The sequence below is a fragment of the Chiloscyllium punctatum genome, chromosome 3 (assembly GCF_047496795.1).
Source record: "Chiloscyllium punctatum isolate Juve2018m chromosome 3, sChiPun1.3, whole genome shotgun sequence".
Classification (NCBI taxonomy): Eukaryota; Metazoa; Chordata; class Chondrichthyes; order Orectolobiformes; family Hemiscylliidae; genus Chiloscyllium; species Chiloscyllium punctatum.
The window spans coordinates 127,737,605-127,758,340 of NC_092741.1; the positions used below are offsets into that span (position 1 = coordinate 127,737,605).

The 20,736-nt window shown below is 40.8% G+C and overlaps 1 protein-coding gene across 3 annotated transcripts in view; it reads right to left on the reverse strand.

Annotated features, from left to right (window-relative positions):
- LOC140464913 (CUB and sushi domain-containing protein 1-like) overlaps window positions 1-20,736 on the reverse strand; it is a 2,358,623-nt gene that overhangs the window by 439,133 nt on the left and 1,898,754 nt on the right. For all 3 annotated transcript variants that reach the window (XM_072560545.1, XM_072560536.1, XM_072560527.1), the window contains exons 23-24: window positions 17,575-17,731; window positions 985-1,176 (exon numbers count right to left, since the gene is read on the reverse strand). In XM_072560545.1, the coding sequence (XP_072416646.1) occupies window positions 985-1,176; window positions 17,575-17,731 (349 nt within the window). The remainder of the gene's footprint in view (window positions 1-984; window positions 1,177-17,574; window positions 17,732-20,736) is intronic.

Consider the following 20,736-nt stretch of genomic DNA (forward strand, 5'->3'; position numbering starts at 1 on the left):
CACTGGACTGAAAACATTAACTCTGTTTTCTCACCAAGATACTGCCAGACGTGCTGAGTATCTCCAGCATTTTCTGTTTTTGTTTCAGCTATATAAATACATTGGCCACAAAAGCAGATTAAGGGCTGTAAATTCTATGTATAAGAGCTCCACATTTCACTCTCTAAAGCCTGTCAACCATCGGTAAGGCCTGAGTCACGAATGTGATAGAATATTTCCCATATTCCCCATTGACATCATCTAGAACAAACTGGCAACACATCCATTCTCTACCACCAATTTACAGTGACAGTGTGCACTGCTCATGCAGGCTGTTTTGACAGCATCTTCCAAATCCACAACCTCTAACACCTAGTAGGACCACAAACTGCAAGTTCCCTTCCAAACCACACTCCAACCTGACTTGAAAAAACACTGTGATTCTTCATTGTCACAGGGTCAACATCTCCCTTCCAAACAATACTGAGTGTGTCCCTACATCATATGGACCATTGGAGTTTGAGAAGGCAGCTCACCAGCTTCCTCAGGACCATTACAGATGGGCAATAAATACTGGTTGAGCCAGTGACAGTCACATCAAATGAATGACTTTTAAATATTCAATGCCTGCTTTTTTTTTCCAATAGCTCCTTGTTTTCTATGATATCACTGAGCTTTAGCTAAGAAACTGACACCAGCAAAACTTTTTCATAATACCATAAATTCAAATGAGGGAACGTCTCCATGACTACCCCATTCTTTGGGACTGCCTGCTGTTCTGATTGCAGCCACCATTCCATCCTGGTGCTGCTGGGGCAACAGAGCTGCCAGCCTCTCAGAATGGTAGCAATCTGTATTCAGAATCAGTAATATAACTGGGGGTCAAGGTTTGACAGATAGGCTGCCAAACCACCCTGTCCATTAGGAATGTGGGAAATATGGCACCCTGCAAGCCCATAATACCTGCAAGTGAAATCTCCAAACTCACATCATTCTTGATTTTACCTATACATGATGGCAAAGGGTTGTCCCATACTCTCCGATCTCCACTCAGGCACGTCAGTGTATTACTTCCATGCAGTGTATATCCTGGGTTGCAGCTGTATAAGATTACAGTGTCGGCAAAGTGCCCTCCATCTCGCAGCTTGTAGCCATAATTAGGAGTTCCTGGATCCTCGCACTTCACCAAATCAAAGCCTGTGAACAAGAAATTTTTCACTGAAATTAGTTTTCATTGCTCAACAGAGACATGAAACCATGACAGAAAGAATTACATCACAACAGAATCAATCTTACTGCCACCTGTAAAACCATGCCCTATGCATGCTCCATTCGCCCGGGTGTGATGTGAGTTATAGGAGCAGTGTCTTTTGACTTTTGTCATTTTTCACTCTGTGATCGCTAGCAGAAGCCCTCGACATCATCACTAGCTCAAAGCACTATTTCATTCTTCAGAAATTACAGTGGCACAACACTTATGTTCAAAATACATTGCTTGCCATTTAATTCACTGATAAATGGAATACTAAACACATTGCTAAGTCTACCGCCTAGAATCACTGAGCGTGTCAAGCAGCCTAGTAACCATGGAGAAAATTTCACACATATGCCCATGCCCACACTTGGCATGTTACTTATGTAAAACAGCTAATAAACTTTTAAACTCTGCTACTTTAATATTTAAGTGACAATGGGGCTAACCTTAAACATGAATAGACAGAAAAATAATCTGGTATGACTTAGTCAACTGCCCTTTACACTCCACCAGAGTTTCAACAAGGAGAAACCTCAGATGGGTTACATTACAGACAAAGAAGTCAATATCATTTGTTTTTTACCAAAGCTAATGTTGTAAGTGTCCACATTTCCCAATCAAAATGATAACTGCAAAACTGACTGTGAGATATAGTTGAAGCTTTGTTTGGGAAATTTACTATTAAGTAAGACTAAGACCGCAACTTCCTCTCCCACATGGTTGAAGATGCCCTCCAATGCAATTCATCCACCCCCCACACCTCCACTCACGAACACCACCCCTCCAACTGCAACAAGGACAGAACCCCTCAGTCCTCACCTTCAATCCCACCAACCTCCGCATAAATCGCATTGTCCGTTGACATTTCTGCCACCTTCAAACAGACCCCACTACCAGGGTATATCCCCACCCCTACTCACTTTCTGCAAAGACCATTCCCTCCACAACTACCTGGTCAAGTCCATGCCCCCCAACAACCCACCCTCCCCTCCTGGCACCTTCGCCTGCCACTACAGGAATTGCAAAACCTGCGCCCACACCTCTGTCCAAAGCCCCAAAGGAGCCTTCCACATCCATCAAAATTTCACCTGCACTTCCACACATGTGGGTGCCATGGTGGCTTAGTAGTTAGCACTGCTGCCTCACAGCACCAGGGTCCCAGGTTCAATTCCAACCTCAGGCGACTGTCTGTGTGGAGTTTGCACATTCTCCTAGTGTCTGCATGAGTTTCCTCCCAGTGCTCTGGTTTCCTCCCACAGTCCAAAGATAGGCAGATCAGGTGAATTGGCCATGCTAAATTGCCCATAGTGTTAGGTGCATTAGTCAGAGGGAAATGGGTCTGGGTGGGTTACTCTTTGGAGTGTTGATGTAAACTTGTTGGGCTGAAGGGCCTGTTTCTACACCGCAGAGAATCTAATCTAATGTCATTTATTGTATCCTTTGCTCCCGATGCGGGAGACCGGACACCTTCTTGCAGAGCGCTTCAGAGAACATCTCTGGGACACCCACACTAATCAACCCCACCACCCCATGGCCAAACATGTCAACTCCCCCTCCCCCTCCCCCTCCCGCTCCTAGTCCCAGTTCCCCCCACCCCCACCTTGCTGAGGACATGCAGGTCATGGGCCTCCTCCACTGCCACTCCCTTACCATCTGACATCTGGAGGGAGAACACTTCATCTTCCGCATTGAGACCCTTCAAACCCATGGCATCAATGTGAACTGCACCAGTTTCCTCATTTCCCTCCCTCCCACTTTACCTCAGTTCCCACCTTCCAGCTCAGCACCATCCTCATCACCTGTCCCACCTATCAATCTACCTTCCCACCAATCCGCTCCACCCTCCTCTCCGACCTATCACCTTTACCCCCCACTCCATTCATCTATTGCACTCTCAGCTACCTTCTCTCTGGCCCCACCCTCCTCCCATTTATCACTCCATCCCAGAGGCTCCCAGCCTCATTCCTGATGAAGGCTTTTGCCCGAAACATCGATTTTCCTGCTCCTCGGATACTGCCTGACCTGCTGTGCCTTTCCAGCACCACTCTAATCTTGACTCTAACCTCCAGCATCTGCAGTACCCACTTCTGCCTTATTGACTTTTACAGACCAATGAATACATTACTATAAATTGTCCAAAACGTATTTAAATGGATTTGAACTTCAGCTTTTGATCAGCAGAGAGAGTTTTATGTACCCAAATAAAACATGAGAAATCTAAAAAAATTTGATAATGTGTACTTGATGGTCAGTGCTGAGCAACAGAGACTATTGAAGGCTGTTTCTTGACTTGGAGCTTAGCAAATCTTTCCAAGTTCTCCTGCTCCTATTATGTATTCTTGTTATGTGGTCTGTGGATGCAGTTAACAACTTTCAAATGTTAATAAAAATGACAACAATAATAATAATTGGTGAAAGTTATGATGTCACCAAGTCAGGGTACAACATTTAGTCATTTAAACAGGTTTTTAAAAACTTGTTCTGCTCTCAAATGACCCATTTTTTGTTCAACAGAAACAGTTAAGGAAAGAGAATTTTGGCAGCAGCACTGTTAGCATGTATCCCAGCATCACTGTGCATGGGGTCAATCCTAATGAACATCACGAAGATTTGTTTTTCTGGAAATGCTCGGATTCTATGGATTCATACTCAAATAGGTTTTCGACATTTGTTACAAACTGAAACTAACTAAAATCAACACAAACAAAATGCACTCTAATCCAGAACTTCTTCAACTCAAGGATTTCGGTAGCAGCTTTTACCATAATTACACCTTGACGAAGAATTTGTGGCTGCACATTTTAAACTCATATCCAGCCATTGGCACTGAATACACATCTAAAACAAGAGGCCTGATTGCAGCTTGAAATTCAACCCTGCGACTCATTTACATTACTTTGACAAGCTGCCAGTACCTGTTGTGCCTCGAAAAACAGCTCACCCATATTAATTAGAAGAATGTCAAGCTTGTTAGGTGCTTTGGGGCCAATTTTAAGTTCTGTGGGGGTGTACTCCGGCTGCTCACGGCATCATTATGACTTTCTTTCTTAAGATGTTTGTTCTTCCAAAACAAAGCCTCAATTTCAGAGTCATCAGCCAAATGATGATATTCAACACCAACACTGAGCTCCAAACTACAGATTTCCCCTTTCTTGGTGTCAATTTGAATCTGGCATCAAATTAAAGGGATCTTCCAGCATTCAGCAGTGATAATCAGCTCTTCGATGAAAGCATTTTCACAAACTGCAAACCAACAATTAATCATCGTGAAGTACACAGGAACAAAACTGAGGCATCAGTCAGCCTTTCTGTCCCTTAGGTCTCCTCCACCAATCAGTTAGGCCATGGTTAGCCATGATGTGGAGGTGCTGGTGTTGGACTGGATTGGACAAAGTCAATAGTCACATGAAACCAAGTTATAGTCCAACAGGTTTATTTTAAATCACAAGCTTTTGGAGTGTAGCTACATTCCGAAAGCTTGTGATTTCAAATAAGCCTGTTGGACTTGTGGGATATAGGTAAATTAATGTTACTTCTGCAATTCTGCAATTCCATCTTACAAAGTAAAATGAACTCACACCAGTGTGTAATTGGTTTAGCCAAGAGCTGAGTCAACAAGAATGGAAACGATGTGGAGGAAATATATAATTGTTTTTGTATTAGCTAAAACTGTATGTCAGAAGGTAGACATTATGGGCAAGTAGATAAGATGTTGTGAGGGGGTGAAGTTAAGCTAGATACGCCTGTACAACCAGTAGATATAAACGTGTGCTTCCCACTTTTACAAAAACACAGGAACAAACCCCAATTAAAAGGGTCATAGGGATCAGAACGGCCTCGGGAAAGGCACAGATGAAGGGGGTAGATAATGATGAAGAAAGAATATGCCTAACAATGACCTACAGCAGGATGAGGTCAAATGGCCTTGTGAGGCCAGGAATAAGTATTTTGTCACAGACAAGGCCGGATAAGGCAACAGGGGTAATGGGGGCCGGTCTTAGGGAAGTGGACGATGTAAACAGGGGAGGGAGCAGTGTAAAAACAATAGACATCAAATCATATAAATGTTGTGTATGAATTGAATTTGGTGTGTGTATGTCCCTTGCCTTGTAGACAGTGGACATCACACCCACTTGCAAGTGTAAAATAAATGGCACTACTGATTCAGATCTTGTCTCGGACTGAAATTATTGAAGTGAGTGGGCTTTGTTTCTCACAATTGGGGGCTGTCCGGGATTTTCTTCCATCACCGGGGGGAGTGGCTGGCCTTGGACACTGGGAAGACGTGTCCCGTTCCCCATTGAGGAGCGGTCTCGTGTCCTGGTTTGGTCTGCTCCCTTGGGCGACTGGTACGAATCCCACAAGAGAGACATCTGAATCAGACAGTGATAGGAGCTCGATAGACAATACGGCACAAAGGGGCCAGGCAACTCTGTGCACAGACCAAGGTAAGAAACCTGACTTTTAAGTATTGCCTTGGTGGCCGGGATTGAGTTTTAGTAGTTAATAAGGGACTAACGAAGGAACTCAATATGGGTTGTGCCGTGGGTAAGGAAAAAGCCTCCGGGAAAACAAAAGAAGGAAAAAGCAATGGAATTGGAGGCGGGGTCCCTTACAACATACCTCCAGAAAGTCCTTTGGGGAGGATGTTGTGGAATTGGCAAAATAATACTTGTACAGGGGAAAAAGATGATTAAATATTGTTGCTTCATATGGACTAAGGAATCCATTCTTCGTCCCGCCTCTTTTGGCCAAAATTCAGGTCGGACAAAGACTGGGTTTGTAAATATCTGAATTTATTTGTCAATGAGTGAGAGAGAGAGAGAGAGAGAGAATGAAGAGAGCTGTACAGCTGGTAGAAAGTTTAACCCTTTGTGATTTGGTTTGAATGCACATTTGTTTGTTGGTGATTGAATGTTTGCGTTTTATTCCCTGGAGCTTGAGTTCCGGGACTGTTTTGAATCTGATTTTTATTATGGAAACTTAACATGATTTCTTTTAAGGTTAAGGATTCTATAGAGATTATGAAAAAAAAGAATGATAACTCCTGTTCTTCTTACAGGTCATGACTGCCTTACTATCAGTTTCTAACTAATCTCTTTTATCTTTACATGAAAGCGATTTATGGAGGACAGTTGAAGTTTCAGTTCAACATTAGATTGTAGTAAAAACAAGATCCTATGGTTAATATCTGTGACCTTGGATTCGGCCATTGTTCATGCATTAGAAGTTTTTTTTAAACTTGAATAGACAAATAATTTTAAGGCAGCTCTGATTATTTCAAGACCTATAGTATTGTAATTGAGCAATGATTGGTCAGGACTACTTAAGAAAACTAATTTTGGATTTAAATTAAGGGACTAAAACTGGGTGATTACAGTGGATTTCAAAATTGAGAACTGTATGCATTTTACATTTTGAATATTAAATACTGAATAAATGAATGTAAATATATAAATATATTTACAAGTTTGGAACAGGCTTTAAAGTTAGTCAAGCATGAATTGATGAATTGGTGTTTGAAGTTATGGGGAGCTAGAAATATTGCAATATTTCTTTAAAAAAAAAGAAAAAGGGGAAGAACGTAATGACTTATCCCCTTCGGGAGGTACCAATAGGGGACAAAGAGATTGGGTTTGTAAGTGTCCCCTCAGCAGTGGGGAGGTCAGAACATTTAAAAAAGAAATGAAGGTCCTGGTTGAGGATCCGGTAGGGTTGTCTGAACAAACTGATCAATTTTTGGGGCCCAGTCTGTATACCTGGCTGAGTTAATGTCTATTTTGAATATACTATTTACTGGGGAAGAAAGGGGACTTATATGGGGAGCAGCCATTAAAATATGGGACAGGGAACACCCCATTGGAGATGGGGATGCTGGACAGGGAGAGGTGAAGTTTCCCCTCAGAGACCCCCAGTGGGAAAACCAAAATCCGGAGCATAGAGAAGAAATGAGGGAATTGAAAGACCTGATTCTAAAAGGTATAAGAGAGGCAGTTCCGAAGTCACAGAATTTGACTAAAGTCTTTGAAGTTAGACAGGAGAAAGATGAGACTCCTTCAGCTTTTTTTTGCAGAGATTAAGAGACTCAATGTGGAAATATTCTGGAATGAACCCTGAGAACCCAATGGCACAGGGCCTTTTGAAAGTACATTTTTGTGACAAAGGAATGGCCAGACATACAGAGAAAGATACAGCAAATAGAAGGGTGGAGTGAAAAGCCATTAGATGAATTGTTAAGAGAGGCACAGAAAGTGTTTGTAAAGAGAGAGGATGAGAGACAGAAACAGAAGGTGAAAATGATGGTAGCTGCGGTTGATGAGGTAGTTAAGAAAAGAGTAGAACCAATAGTGACCAACCGGAGGGGTGGGTGGCAGCATGTAGGACAGAGAGGACAAGGGGAAGCGTTTGATAGAGGGTTCGAGCGACAGGGGCAGAAATGGAGGTCTCCACAGGCAGGATGCTATTATTGCGGAAAGATAGGGCACTTTAAGCGGGAGTGTCCTGCTCTGAAAAGGGAAGAGAGGGCAATTCCGCTTATGAATTTTGATGAAGTATAGGGGTGTCAGGGGTTCCTGCCCCTGGGGACCCACCAGGAACCCTTGATAAACCTGAAGGTGGGACTCTGTAGGGAAGAGGTAGTCTTCCTAGTAGATACGGGGGCAGCACGGTCATCGCTGAATTTTAAACCAAAGAAAGTAGGAATGTCAACACGGTCAATTACTGTTTCGGGGGTAAAAAGGGGAAGGATTTACTGTTCCAGTATTTGAACCTATGATGATAGAAGGTCCTAAGGATAGGGTCACAGGGGAACTGTGGTATATCCCTGATATAGGAAGTAACTTATTAGGGAGAGATTTAATTATCCTCTTAGGACTGGGGATTGGAATTCAGGAAAAAGAATTAGTTGTACAAAAGGCAATGTTGACAGAGGATGTGGAGAGAGAGATAGACCCTATTGTATGGGCTAGGGAAGGGAATTGTGGAAAACTACAGATCCCTCCCCTTGAAGTAAATTTTTTTTAAAAAAGGAAAGGGGACGTTGTCTGCGAGCGACAATATCCCATTTCCATAGACGGTAAACGAGGACTGCAGCCAGTAATTGAAGGATTGATTAGAGATGGACTGTTGGAGCCATGTATGTCTCCTTATAATACCCCAATACTACCAGTGCAGAAATCCGATGGAACTTATCGATTGGTGCAGGATTTGAGAACATTAAATCGAATAGTACAGATCAGGCACCCAGGGTGCCAAACCCCTCTACGTTATTAAGTAAGATCCCTCATGACCACAAATGGTTTAGTGTGATAGATTTAAAGGATGCCTTTTGGGCTTGTCCCTTGGCAGAGGACGGTAGGAATTTGTTTGCCTTTGAGTGGGAAGACCCTAAGACAGGACAGCAACAGCAATACAGCAACAGCCATTGGGGAGTACTGTGCTTCCCCAGGGGTTTACGGAATCCCCGAATTTATTTGGACAGATGTTAGAACAAATATTGGAGAAATTTAGCAACCCCAAGGGGACTACCCTGTTGCAGTATGTAGACGACCTCTTAGTAACAGGAAAAAGAAGAGAAAGAGTAGTAGAAGCCACTAACAAATTATTGAATTTCCTGGGCCAGCAGGGACTGCGGGTATCTAAAAACAAACCACAATATGTGGAGCAAGAAGTGAAATACTTGGGACATTTAGTTAGTGAGGGAAAGCGAAAGATAAGCCTGGAACGGATAGAGGGAATAGTGGGAATGCCACTGCCCAGCACTAAACGGGAGTTACACAAATATTTGGGTCTCACAGGTTATTGCAGATTGTGGATTGATTCCTATGGACAGAAGACTAAGAAATTATATCTCAAACTATTAGAGGGGGAACCAAAATGTCTAAGTTGGGATGATGAGGCAAAAGAGATCTGATCCATGCCCCCGTGTTAGCCTTACCTTCCCTAGATAAACCTTTCCACCTCTTTGCTACCGTGGATAAGGGAGCAGTTTTGGGAGTATTGACCCAGAGGTGGGGGAAGGAATTAGTACATGAAGAATTGATTAAACGAGTCTTGGAGTCCCTATTACTTCCCCGAGAAATAGCAGTAGTGCATGTAAATGGTCATCAGAAAGGAAATGAACCAGAGGTTAGGGGAAATAGATTAGCCGATGAAGTGGCTAAGGAAGCAGCCGTGAACCCACAAGAAGTGGTGATTCATTCCCTAATACCTACTGTCCCAGGTCCTAGGGAAGCTCCTATATTTACTGAAAGCGAAGAAAAGGAATTGAGAGATTTAGGGGCTGTAAAAACAGCAGACGGGCATTGGATGTTACCTGATGGAAGGAGAATGTTGAACAAAATGATGATGCGAGACATTATGGCTGTCCTACACCAAGGCAGCCATTGGGGAGTACAAGCAATGTGTGATTTGGTTCTTAGGGAATATGGATGTAAAGGAATATATACAATTGCTAAACAAATATGTGAGGGATGTATCATATGCAGAAAGGTAAATAAGAAAGTCTTGAGAAAACAGACTCCGGGAGGAAGAGACCCGGGATTGAGACCTTTCCAGAGTATACAAGTAGATTATACTGAACTCCCCAGGGTAGGAAGACTAAAATATATGCTAGTCATAGTAGATCATCTATCTGGTTGGGTTGAGGCATACCCCCTAGCTACTGCCACTGCGAGTGGAGTGCCTAAAACAATATTAGAGCACATAATTCCCCGATATGGGCTCGTGAACCATATTGATTCCGACCAAGGAACTCACTTTACCTCTAAAGTGTTACGGGGGGGGTAATGAAAGGGTTGGGAATTTCCTGGGAGTTCCATACTCAATGGCACCCGCCATCATCGGGAAGGGTTGAGAGAATGAACCAAACACTCAAATCTCAAGATTTCCCAGGGGTCCGACAGCCATTTGAAATCTCTGAAGCAGACCACCTCCAAGCCAGCTTTAACAAAGCTGACAGTGGTGAAACAGTTTTGATTGATAGAAAGAAAAATATAATTTTGCCAAGAACCTCTTTATACCCTATACGATGTCCCAGCTCTCCATTTATTCTGCCAAGATGACAAAATTGATCATGTCCTTTATAAGGCTATGTTCAGAAAATGACTCACTTCCCTGGTTTCCATTCCCAATCCTCTGGCTACGAAATGGGTGGCACACCAGTTACTGGGATCACTGAGATGTTGATCCTTTGAATATCCAGTCCTAGAAACAGCTAAGGTACAAATGATTGTTTCCAAGTCATCACATCATACCCAAACAAACCTCCTTCAGAACGATGTAGGTTAGCTCCTATATTTAGGGTCCTTTCTAAACTTTTGTCATTAAGTCCAAAAGACCACCTTCAGGAGATGTGACACACACTCATAGTTGTGGTAAACATAGACCAAACTCCCTTCTATTTGCATTGAGGTCAATTATAAGATATATAACAGCAACCATACTTGTGACATATCCAGCAATATTCCCCAGATGTGTACAAAGTTTGAAAGAACATTCCCAGTGGTGAGCCCTTTCTGTGCAATGTATTTATGATGACATTCTCCATGGGGTAGATGGTCTTACTTGCTGTGTCCATAGGTATTGGAAAATTTCAACAAAACGGTCTTGCAAATTGAAAATTACTGTGTGTGCATGCTCAGTGGGCTCCTGTTGTTTGACAGAAAGCAAGGGGGAAATCAAATACATACATACATGTAAGTGATGAAGTACTCTGAGAAAAATGTGTTGATATTCGTCCCCTTTGTTGTTATGCACCCTCAGGGATTCTGCTTGCTTTTCATTTTCAAAGTATTGAATCAAGTGACGCCGGCATCCCCAGGATTGAGACACGTATCAAACAGGCATGTGGAGAGTAAGTGCTGATGCAGTGACCTTCAAGAGACTGATTTCTGTGTTGTTTTCAAAAGTCCTCAATGCCACTAAATAAATATTAAAGAATGCAACAAGATACAATTGTAGAGACATCTCGTTTGTGAGAAACTGCTTAAAGGCATCTTTGTTCTGTGTCTGGTATTATTATACCCAGCCCAGCGCAATAAATATTGGCAAGAAAAATATAAATTGCTGGAAAAACTCAGCAAGTCTGGCAGCATCTATGAAGAGAAATTGGAATTAATGTTTCAGGTCGAGTGAGCCTTCCTCAGAAGAGGTCACACAGGTATGAATATTGGTGCTGATACAGGTTCCTGGAAAAGTTAGGTGCTCCAATCACTAACATTAATATTCCTCAACTTGATGACAATAGAAAGATGCAGTGGGGAAGCTAATGGTTCACAGATAAATTAGCACAGAGAGAGACTTTGTGGCAATATAGAAAAAGGGAGGAAAGGACAGAAAGGGAGGAATGTTTGCATCTTGTTTGCAGTGGAAAGAAGTCATCAAAGTTAGTTAAGAAATTGATTATAGGTTCATGCACTGCTTCTTAACCAAATACATTTCAAACTAGTGAACATAAACTATAATATATTAAATTTTAGACCTGTATTATAGAGTCATGGAGATGTACAGCATGGAAACAGACCCTTCGGTTCAACTCGTCCATGCTAACCAGATGTCATAAATTAATCTGATCCCATTTGCCAGCACTTGGCCCATATCCCTCTAAACCTTTGCTATTCTTATACACGTCCAGATGCTTTTTAAATATTGTAATTGGACCAGCCTCTACCACTTCCTCTGGCAGCTCATTCCATACATGCACCACCCTTTGCATGAAAAAATTGATCCTTAGGTTCCTTTTAAATCTTTCCCCAGTCACCCTAAACCTCTAGTTCTGGATTCGCACAACCCAGCAAAAAGAACTTGTCTGTTTACCCTATCCATAGCCCTCATGATTATCCAAACATTTATAACGTCACTCCTCAGCCTCTGATGCCCTGGGGAAAATAGCCCCAGTCTATTCAGCCTCTCCCTATAGCTCAAACCCTCCAAACCTGGCAACATCCTTGCAAATCTTTTCTGAAACCTTACAAACTTCACAATGTCCTTCATATAGCAGCGAGACCAGAATGTACACAATATTCAAAAAGTGGCCTAACCAATGTCCTGTATAGCCGCAACATGGCTTCCCAATTCCTACACTCAATGCTCTGACCAATAAAGGAAAGCGCACCTCCTTCACTATTCTATCTACCTGAGACTCCACGTTCAAGAAACTATGAACCTACACTTCAAGGTCTCTTTGCTCAGTATAACTTCCCAAGACCTTACTATTAAGTGTTTAAGTCCTGCCCTGATTTGCTTTCCAAAATGCAGCACCTCACGTTTATCCAAATTAAACTCCATCTGCCCATTGGCCCATCTGATCAAGATCCTGTTGTAATCGGAGGTAACTTTCTTCGCTGCCCACTACACCTCCAATTTTGGTGTCATCTGCAAACTTACCAATTGCGCCTCCTATGTTCACATCCAAATCATTTACATGAATGATGAAGAGCAGTGGACCCAGCACCAATCCTTATGGCACACCAGTGGTCACAGGTCTACGGTCTGAAAAGCAACCCTCCACCACTACCCTCTGCCTACTACCTTTCAGCCACCTTTTATAACTTTTGCCATTAGATTACGAAATACTTTCTTACTTTAAAACAGTGTGTGCATTACAGAAATACTGTAAGTGGCTATAACATGATATAAATGCAAATCCTTTCTTTCCATAATGATTTTACGGTAAATGGTTTGTATCATAATCCCAGCTAATGATATGCCAGGACAACTCCAATTCTAGCATGGAAACTAGTTTTGACAGATCATTTTTTTTAAAGTGCTCCCAATTTTTACTCTGAACTTTTTCACGTGAATACTCATAAAATTGAGAGCTTAGAATTTCTCAGTTTTGGATCACCTGCAGATTTCTAACCAAATCCTTATGGTCAGGAATTTGGAAAAACTAAACTCCTGCTGAGATAACTTATTACACAATGTCTCTGCCTCCACAGTTCGAAAAACAAATGTGAGTATTTCAAGCTGAGATAGCTAAGTTACTGATCAGTAAGGGAATCAAGGGTTATAGGAAAGGCCAGGAAAGTAGACATAGAGAGCATTGGATCAGCCATGACCCTATTAAATGGCAGAGCAAGCTTAAGGAACCAAACAACTTACTCCTGTTCTTAGGTTGTATTGTCCCAATTTCCTGAATTCCTATGAAAACTCTTTCCTAGGAAAAAAATACATCAATTCCTTACTGCAATCATGTCTACTCCAAACTGCCCTAAAAATCTTTTGATCTATGGCTTTTCAAAAGAATAACAATTCTTCCTTATTCTGAACTGAAAACAAGGTAATGACATGTTTTCATGAACGCATGAGATATATTAACAGCCATTCATTTTCTAAGCCATGTTGGATTAGTTCACAGTTCCAGAAGGACTTTCTGACCTTGTTTCTTTTTGAAAAAAGGAAAACCCTTCACAAAAGTAACCCGAAAAGGAAAGAAAAGAACACTTGTGAGTGATACATAATGGTGCAACTTGTCTATATTCTTCAAAATAGAGCTCCAGTACATCCAGCACATTCATTTCCAAATAGTACTGTGCTTTTTAAATACTGTTTTCCTAACATCCTATTGTCACTAATTTGAATTTTGAACTCTAAACATTACACAAATGGGGTCACAGTCCAGTCAGTTAAAGCAATTAGAGTGATGCAGTTGACAATTCAATCTGTCCCAGGGAAGTGTACTAATAAGTCAGACAGTGTTTTGTCCCCATCAGAAGCACAGGCTTCAAAGCAGCTTGAGCATCAGAGACACCTTCTCTATCTACATTTTGAACTGCATGTTTAGTGTAAATCTCATTAACGCTGATTGACCTGTTTGCTAATTAATTTAGCCACTTGAAAAAGTAATGGAATATAGTTTAACATACAGGTTAATCCGATTAGAAAGTGCTACCAGCACCCAAGGTGGGTTTCTTACTGAACTAAAGCAATGCTGTTGCAGTAAAAGCATAAGGCATGTTTTATTCAGGAAACAAAGAACACAAGGGTCTAAAGCAACATGCACAGTGGGATAGATTTTTGTCTTCACAATCTCAGCAGTAAATTAGCAAAAAGGATCATCTGCCTTTGGTTAAAAAAAACGATTCTCATTCCTTGATTTGTAGTAGAATTATAATGAGGCAGGTTATCCATAAAATGTGATAATACAAATTATTATCTCAGCAATAAAGTTGAAAATTCACTCGAGTATATTCTATGATATCAGTGCAATTCACAAATAGTTCCTCCTCCCTTTCATTGGTTCCAAAATAATGCCAAACCATCAGATAACCATATTAATAGATTTTGTTTTTACTGTTTTGAATAACTGATCTCAGAAGGTTCAAAGTCAATGGGATTTTGAAACTCATCTTTTTGGATCCACTATATAAATGTAATTCTTAAAGTAGAAGTGTTTTGATCCTTTCATAAAACGAGTTGAAATAATCCCTGCCACAGGATAGGCAAGCTCAGTTATAGAGGCTGAACACAAGATACACAAGTCTGTGATCATGAATTCTCACCTAAACACTTCAATTCAATTGCTTCACAGCCAATTTCTTAGATATCAGGTAATTGGTAGATCATAGCATTACAATACACCTTAGCTGAAACTGGATTTGCAATTCAACAAGTGGCACAAAAAGGGATCCTTGTATTAATATTGCTGCATATATGTGCCTCCGGCTAACATTTTCCTGACTGTTCGCTCAGAGCTGGACAAGTTTGGATGCTAACTACACACTAATAGCATAAATGGTGCAAGGGAAAGGGTTTCAAGTTGCGAGGATATTGGGACCGATTCTGGGGAGGTGAAAACAGTACAAGATGGATGGGGTTACACCTTGGCAGAATCGGAATTGATGTCCTGGGGGAGTATTTCCTAATATGGTTGGGCAGAGCTTAAACTAAAATGGCAGGGCAATTGGTAAAGAGGGAAACAAAGGAAAAAAAGACAAAAGCCAGAATTGGCAGAGAATTCAAGCCACAGTGCAAAAGAATGTAAACAGAATTAAAAATGCTCAGACAACAAAACTTAAGGCAGTGTGTCTTAATGCATGGAGCATTTGCAATAAAGTGAATGAAGTTGCCACACCAAGATATAAACTGATACAATACAGTTGGGATTAGAGAGACACGGCTGCAGGGTGACATGGGATGGGAACTGAATACCACAGCATCGGGAGGTGTTGGGAGTGGAGGTGGAGTGGACCAGAGTATCCTGGAGAGAATGCCAACAAGGGAAGAGAATGCGATTGGCATCTTCTAGAAGTGGCAGAAATGATAACTTATGATTCTTTGCATGTAGAGGGTGATGGTGTTGGAAGTGAGGACCAGATGGACCTTATCAGTGTTGTGGGGTGGGCTGGGGAGGGAAGGGGAGAGGGCAGAGTCTGTTTGAAAAACAGCACCTGGGGACTTGCCAGCCCATGGTTTCATCAGTTTGCTCAGCACCACTTCTCAAGATTTAGATGTACTTTTCTCCTTTCAGACTGAATGGAAGAATCACATATCCTTTGGTCACTATTATATTAGGGTGCCTTCACTCAGAGGTCTGCAATTAGTCCAATCACAATGCACACTATTAAGTCCAGAATAAGATATCCACTAGTTAGTTCCAGAATATGCAGTTCTCAGCCTCTCTCAAAAGCATTTTATGAATTCCTTTTGCAGGTTACCATTGCTAATCTAACCTTTCCAGATTACACACAAATTATTGATATTTTTATTACAAACACACCCAAATGTTTCTTTTTCCGTGCTTTGTTCTATGTGTTGACTATTGTTAGAATGGCTGAAAGGCCATTCCTATGAGCGACTTCTTCTCCCCAGTATTCCTCACCTTCAATATATTCAGCATCCTAACATCTTGAACCAAACCAGTCTGTAATCAATCCACCAATGCCATCCTTGCTCAACAATACTACTCCTCCACGTTTACCTTACTTTCAATATTTCTCGAATATCATACACCCCTTACAGCTTGCCATGCTGTTAACTGTGATCAATGATGACACTCTCATCACTTTAAAAACAATTGTAAATACTCGCTGAAAGACATCCTTATTTTTGTGCAGAAGAAGGTGGCACCCAATGAAAGGCAAAAACTAGAAGGGAGCTTGCATGCCTGTCAGTCCTAACCACCATGAAGTACAGTTCAGAAAGAACCAAAACTGGTGATCTTCCTTGCAAAGCGCAGCTCCTCCTAACCCACACACACTTTTCATTTTCCAATGGACAATGTGAATATATCTCGCATACCTTCCTCTCCTGATTGATAGGTGAGAAAAATGACAATAGTAAGAGTAGTGTATAGATCCCCAATAGCAGCCACACCCTATCCACCTCACTTCCCTCCCCAATTACAACTCATCCAAGCATCTACTGCCCATATCCTAACTTGCTCCAAGTTCTGTTCACCTATCCCTATGCTCATTGACCCGCATAAACTCAATTTTATAATTCCTACACTGTAGTATAAATCCATGCTTGGCCTTACCTCTTCCTACTTCTGTAATCTCCTCTTGCCTGGCAACAGTCCAAAGATGTGCAGGTCAGGTGAATTGGCCATGCTAAATTGCCCGTAGTGTTAGGTAAGAGGTAGATGTAGATGTAGGGGTATGGGTGGGTTACGCTTCGGCGGGGCGGTGTGGACTTGTTGGGCCGAAGGGCCTGTTTCCACACTGTAAGTAATCTAATCTAATCTAATCTAAAAAACTCTCAAGATACCAATTCTGGTCTATTGAAGATACGACTAATATTGGTCCTCATTAATTGGCCGACCTCTCTCTCTCTCTCAATCGTTAAAGTGCTCCTTAGTGTCTACCTCTTGGTTTCAACTCCACTCTTAATAACTGTATGGGTCCCAATATTTAACTGCTGCATTTTAAACAGTTTAGGATATCCTAACATAGTTAAAGGTATTGAAGAAATCAAAGTGCTAGTGTTCTAAGAATCAACAATGGGGTTTTGAAAATACTGTCACAAAAATATATCAACAAACCCTGAATGTCAGTCTATTTATAGTTTGCTAAAACAAGGAATACTATTTAATATTTAACAACTATTGTGCATGTTGTGTGAATGTGTGTGTGTGTGTCTTTGGGGGGAGAATGGTGGGGGGGGGGGGGAAGCGAGGTCAGTGGTGGGTGGTCATTGCTGGAGGTAAAATTTCCTCTTTACATGAGCTGTAGAAAGATCAAAAATGCTTTCACAATTTTCTGACATCTGGCCCACAGGTTAAAACATCCACGTCTTGCATGTAACACCACAACACATCTGTTAAGAACTGAACATTCAGTACCAAACTCTGAACAAGACAACAGAAGCAGACCTTGCATTTATATGGTGAATTCACTTACTTGCATATGTTAACTCAAATCCATGGCCAGTCCCTGTTCCATTTGTATTAAACTCCAACCATATATGGTTTGATGTGCTATTTAACACAACTCCCAGCAATTCAGATTCAGTAAACACTCCAAGGGACCGATATGTGTTGTCTCTTCCATCATACACCTAAAATAGTAGCAGACAGAAGTTTCCAGTTGTTAACGGTATGTTAATTATATTCTTAATTTACACAGGTGAAGAGCATTGTTAAATTAAGTACCACGCATAAAAGAGAGATTGTTGAGACATGTGGGTAACAGGAAGCAAACAAGAGAGCATTCATCTCTAGTTTTATTTATTTTAACATTTACTAGTTCAGATTTATTGCGACACACCTTTGCAGCAAGGCTTCTAGCCCAGACGTAGGGAGACAACTACTGCACCACAAGAGTCATAATTTCTAGTTTTAGACTTTTTGGTTTGGGATAAATTTAATACCTAGAAGAAAGTGAGGACTGCAGGTGCTGGAGATCAGAGCTGAAAAATGTGTTGCTGGAAAAGCGCAGCAGGTCAGGCAGCATCCAAGGAGCAGGAGAATCGACGTTTTGGGCATAAGCTCTTCTTCAGGGCTTATTCTCCTGCTCCTTGGATGCTGCCTGACCTGCTGCGCTTTTCCAGCAACACATTTTTCAGCATAAATTTAATACCGATGTTAAATATATAAATTGTCATGACTCACTGGGAATCAAGCCTCAATATTCATAAAGACCAAAATTTGAAGGAGCAAAAGGTAGGCCACTGAGTCTGTGCCACCATTCTATCAGACCATGACTGATCTGATAATCCTCAACTCTGCTTTCTTGGCTATTCCCACAATGCTTGACTTTCTTAATAATTAGTAATCTGTCTATTACAGCCTTGAATATAATCAAGGCCTTGTGAGGTCAAGAATTCCACAGATTTACCATTCTCCAAGTGAAATAAAAATCCTCTTTATTTCTTGACCTAAAGGGTAACTCCTTATCCTGGGGTCATGCTCTCTGGTCCTAGATTTTCCCATAAGGGGAATCAACTACTCAGTATCTAAAATGTCAAGTTCCCCATGAATCTTACATGTTTCAATAAGGTCACCTCTCATTCTCCTGAATTCTAATGAGAACAGACCCAATGTACTCAACCTCTATACTCAGTATCTCATACTAGTGAATCTAGACTGCCTATAAAGCCAACCTATCTTTCATCAGAAAAAGGGACCAAAACTGTTCACAGTATGCATGTAGGTCTAAAAATGCCTTGCATAGTTTTCACAAATTTTCCCTATTTTTATACTCAATTTCCTTTGAAATAAAGGCCAACAGCCCATTTGCTTTCCTTATTTCTCACTGAACTTGGATGCTAGCTATTTTGTGATTCATTCTCTAGGACCCACCAATTCCGCTGTGCTGCAACTTTCTTCAGTCTTTATCCATTCAAATAATATTCAGCTCTTCTATTTTTCCTGCTGAAGTGCAAATGTCTCATTTTCCCACACTATATTCCGTTGGCAAGTTTTTTGCCCATTCATTTAACCTACCCATGTTTCTCTGTCAACTCCTGTAACCTTCACTGTTTTCTTCCCCATCTATTTTTGTGTCATCTGCAAGCTTGATGACAGTACAATCACTTTCATCATACAAGTCATTCATATAAATTGCATATAATTGTTAACCCGGCATGGAGCCCTTTACTGTCCTGAAATTTCCTTCTCCATCCAAACACTTTGTCTTCTGTTAGTTACCCAATCCTCTATTCATGGTGGTATACTACACCAACATATTTTTTAAGTAGTGTTAGGTTCAGTATCCTTTTGAATGCCTTTTGAAAATCCAAATATATTACATCAACTGGATACCCTTCAGTTACCCTGCTTGTTTCCTTCTTAAGGAATTGTAATTAATTTGTCATTTTTCCCCATCATTAAGTCATGCTGACTCTGACATTTATCTAAATGCCTGCTGCTACATGCTTTTATAATAGACTCCAACATTTTTCAATGACAGAAGTTATGTTAACTGACCTATGTGAAAGTATTCATAATTCCTTTTTACTGGATTGATAAGCTCAGTTTAAAATAATGCATTCACTCGCTTTCTGTACTTAAACAAAATAAAATTATTGTGAACTGTTTAGTTCCAATCTCTGGAAGTAAATAAACACAAATTACTAATTCACAACTCTGCATAGCTTAAACTCTACTGTTTTTAAATTGTTCCCTTTCACAACCAGATAGACATTTAAAGTTTGGAAACAGTATAAAAAAGAAACATGGAAGAGCTTCATAGGATCAAAGTGGATCGTAGGAATTGACGTTGTTTTATTTTGGTTTCTTCCAATTCCTTTCTGTACTTTCGCAGTAGGTCATTATTTGTATACCAATGCTGTCTTTCATTCACAGGTTGAGAATTTTCCTCATTTTGCATCTTTGAAAGTGACTTTTCCTTGTCTTTTCAACTAAGTAAAGAAATTTGTGAGGAAAGCTAATTGAGGAGCCAGTTGGCTGTTATGGAATCTTTCTGGCCCCTCCATACTGGAGAGAGACACAGGGAGAGATTAATTGATGATTTATCTTTGAAAGCTAGATGGTTTCCCATTGCACTGGCCCAACACAAGCCATGGTCACATGGTCAGGAGCCAAACAATACCTTGTTGCTAAGCAACTGTCTCCTCTTTCAGAACCCATCATCTCTCTGCTATCTTTGGTGTCTCAGCTCCAGGAAAATAGCAACAAATGACAATGTACTCCAATAAACAGGATTTCAAAGCTGTTGACATTGCTTTACAGTCTCCTTGGTTTAAAGCAGTATTTTCCTTTTTTTTGGAAAGATAAAGGAAATTAAAATGTGATATTTACAAACCATATGATCTAATTATTGGTTTGTCCTGTTAAAACTCGAAATCCTTATAACATGTGAAGAAAGTGAAACTATGAAAATATCTGGTGATAATTTTAACATTGATCATGGTGCAAAATGATATCAAATTAGTTAACCCTGACACATCCCGACTAATATTCCTTTCCATTCAAGTTAAAATTGCCACAAGAAGTGAGAAACTCTTCTCGGTATGAAACTAATGATGTTGGATTTCGATGCATTGATAACAAGCTATTGATAACATTGATAATAAGAACAATAGTTTTGTACCATGATATC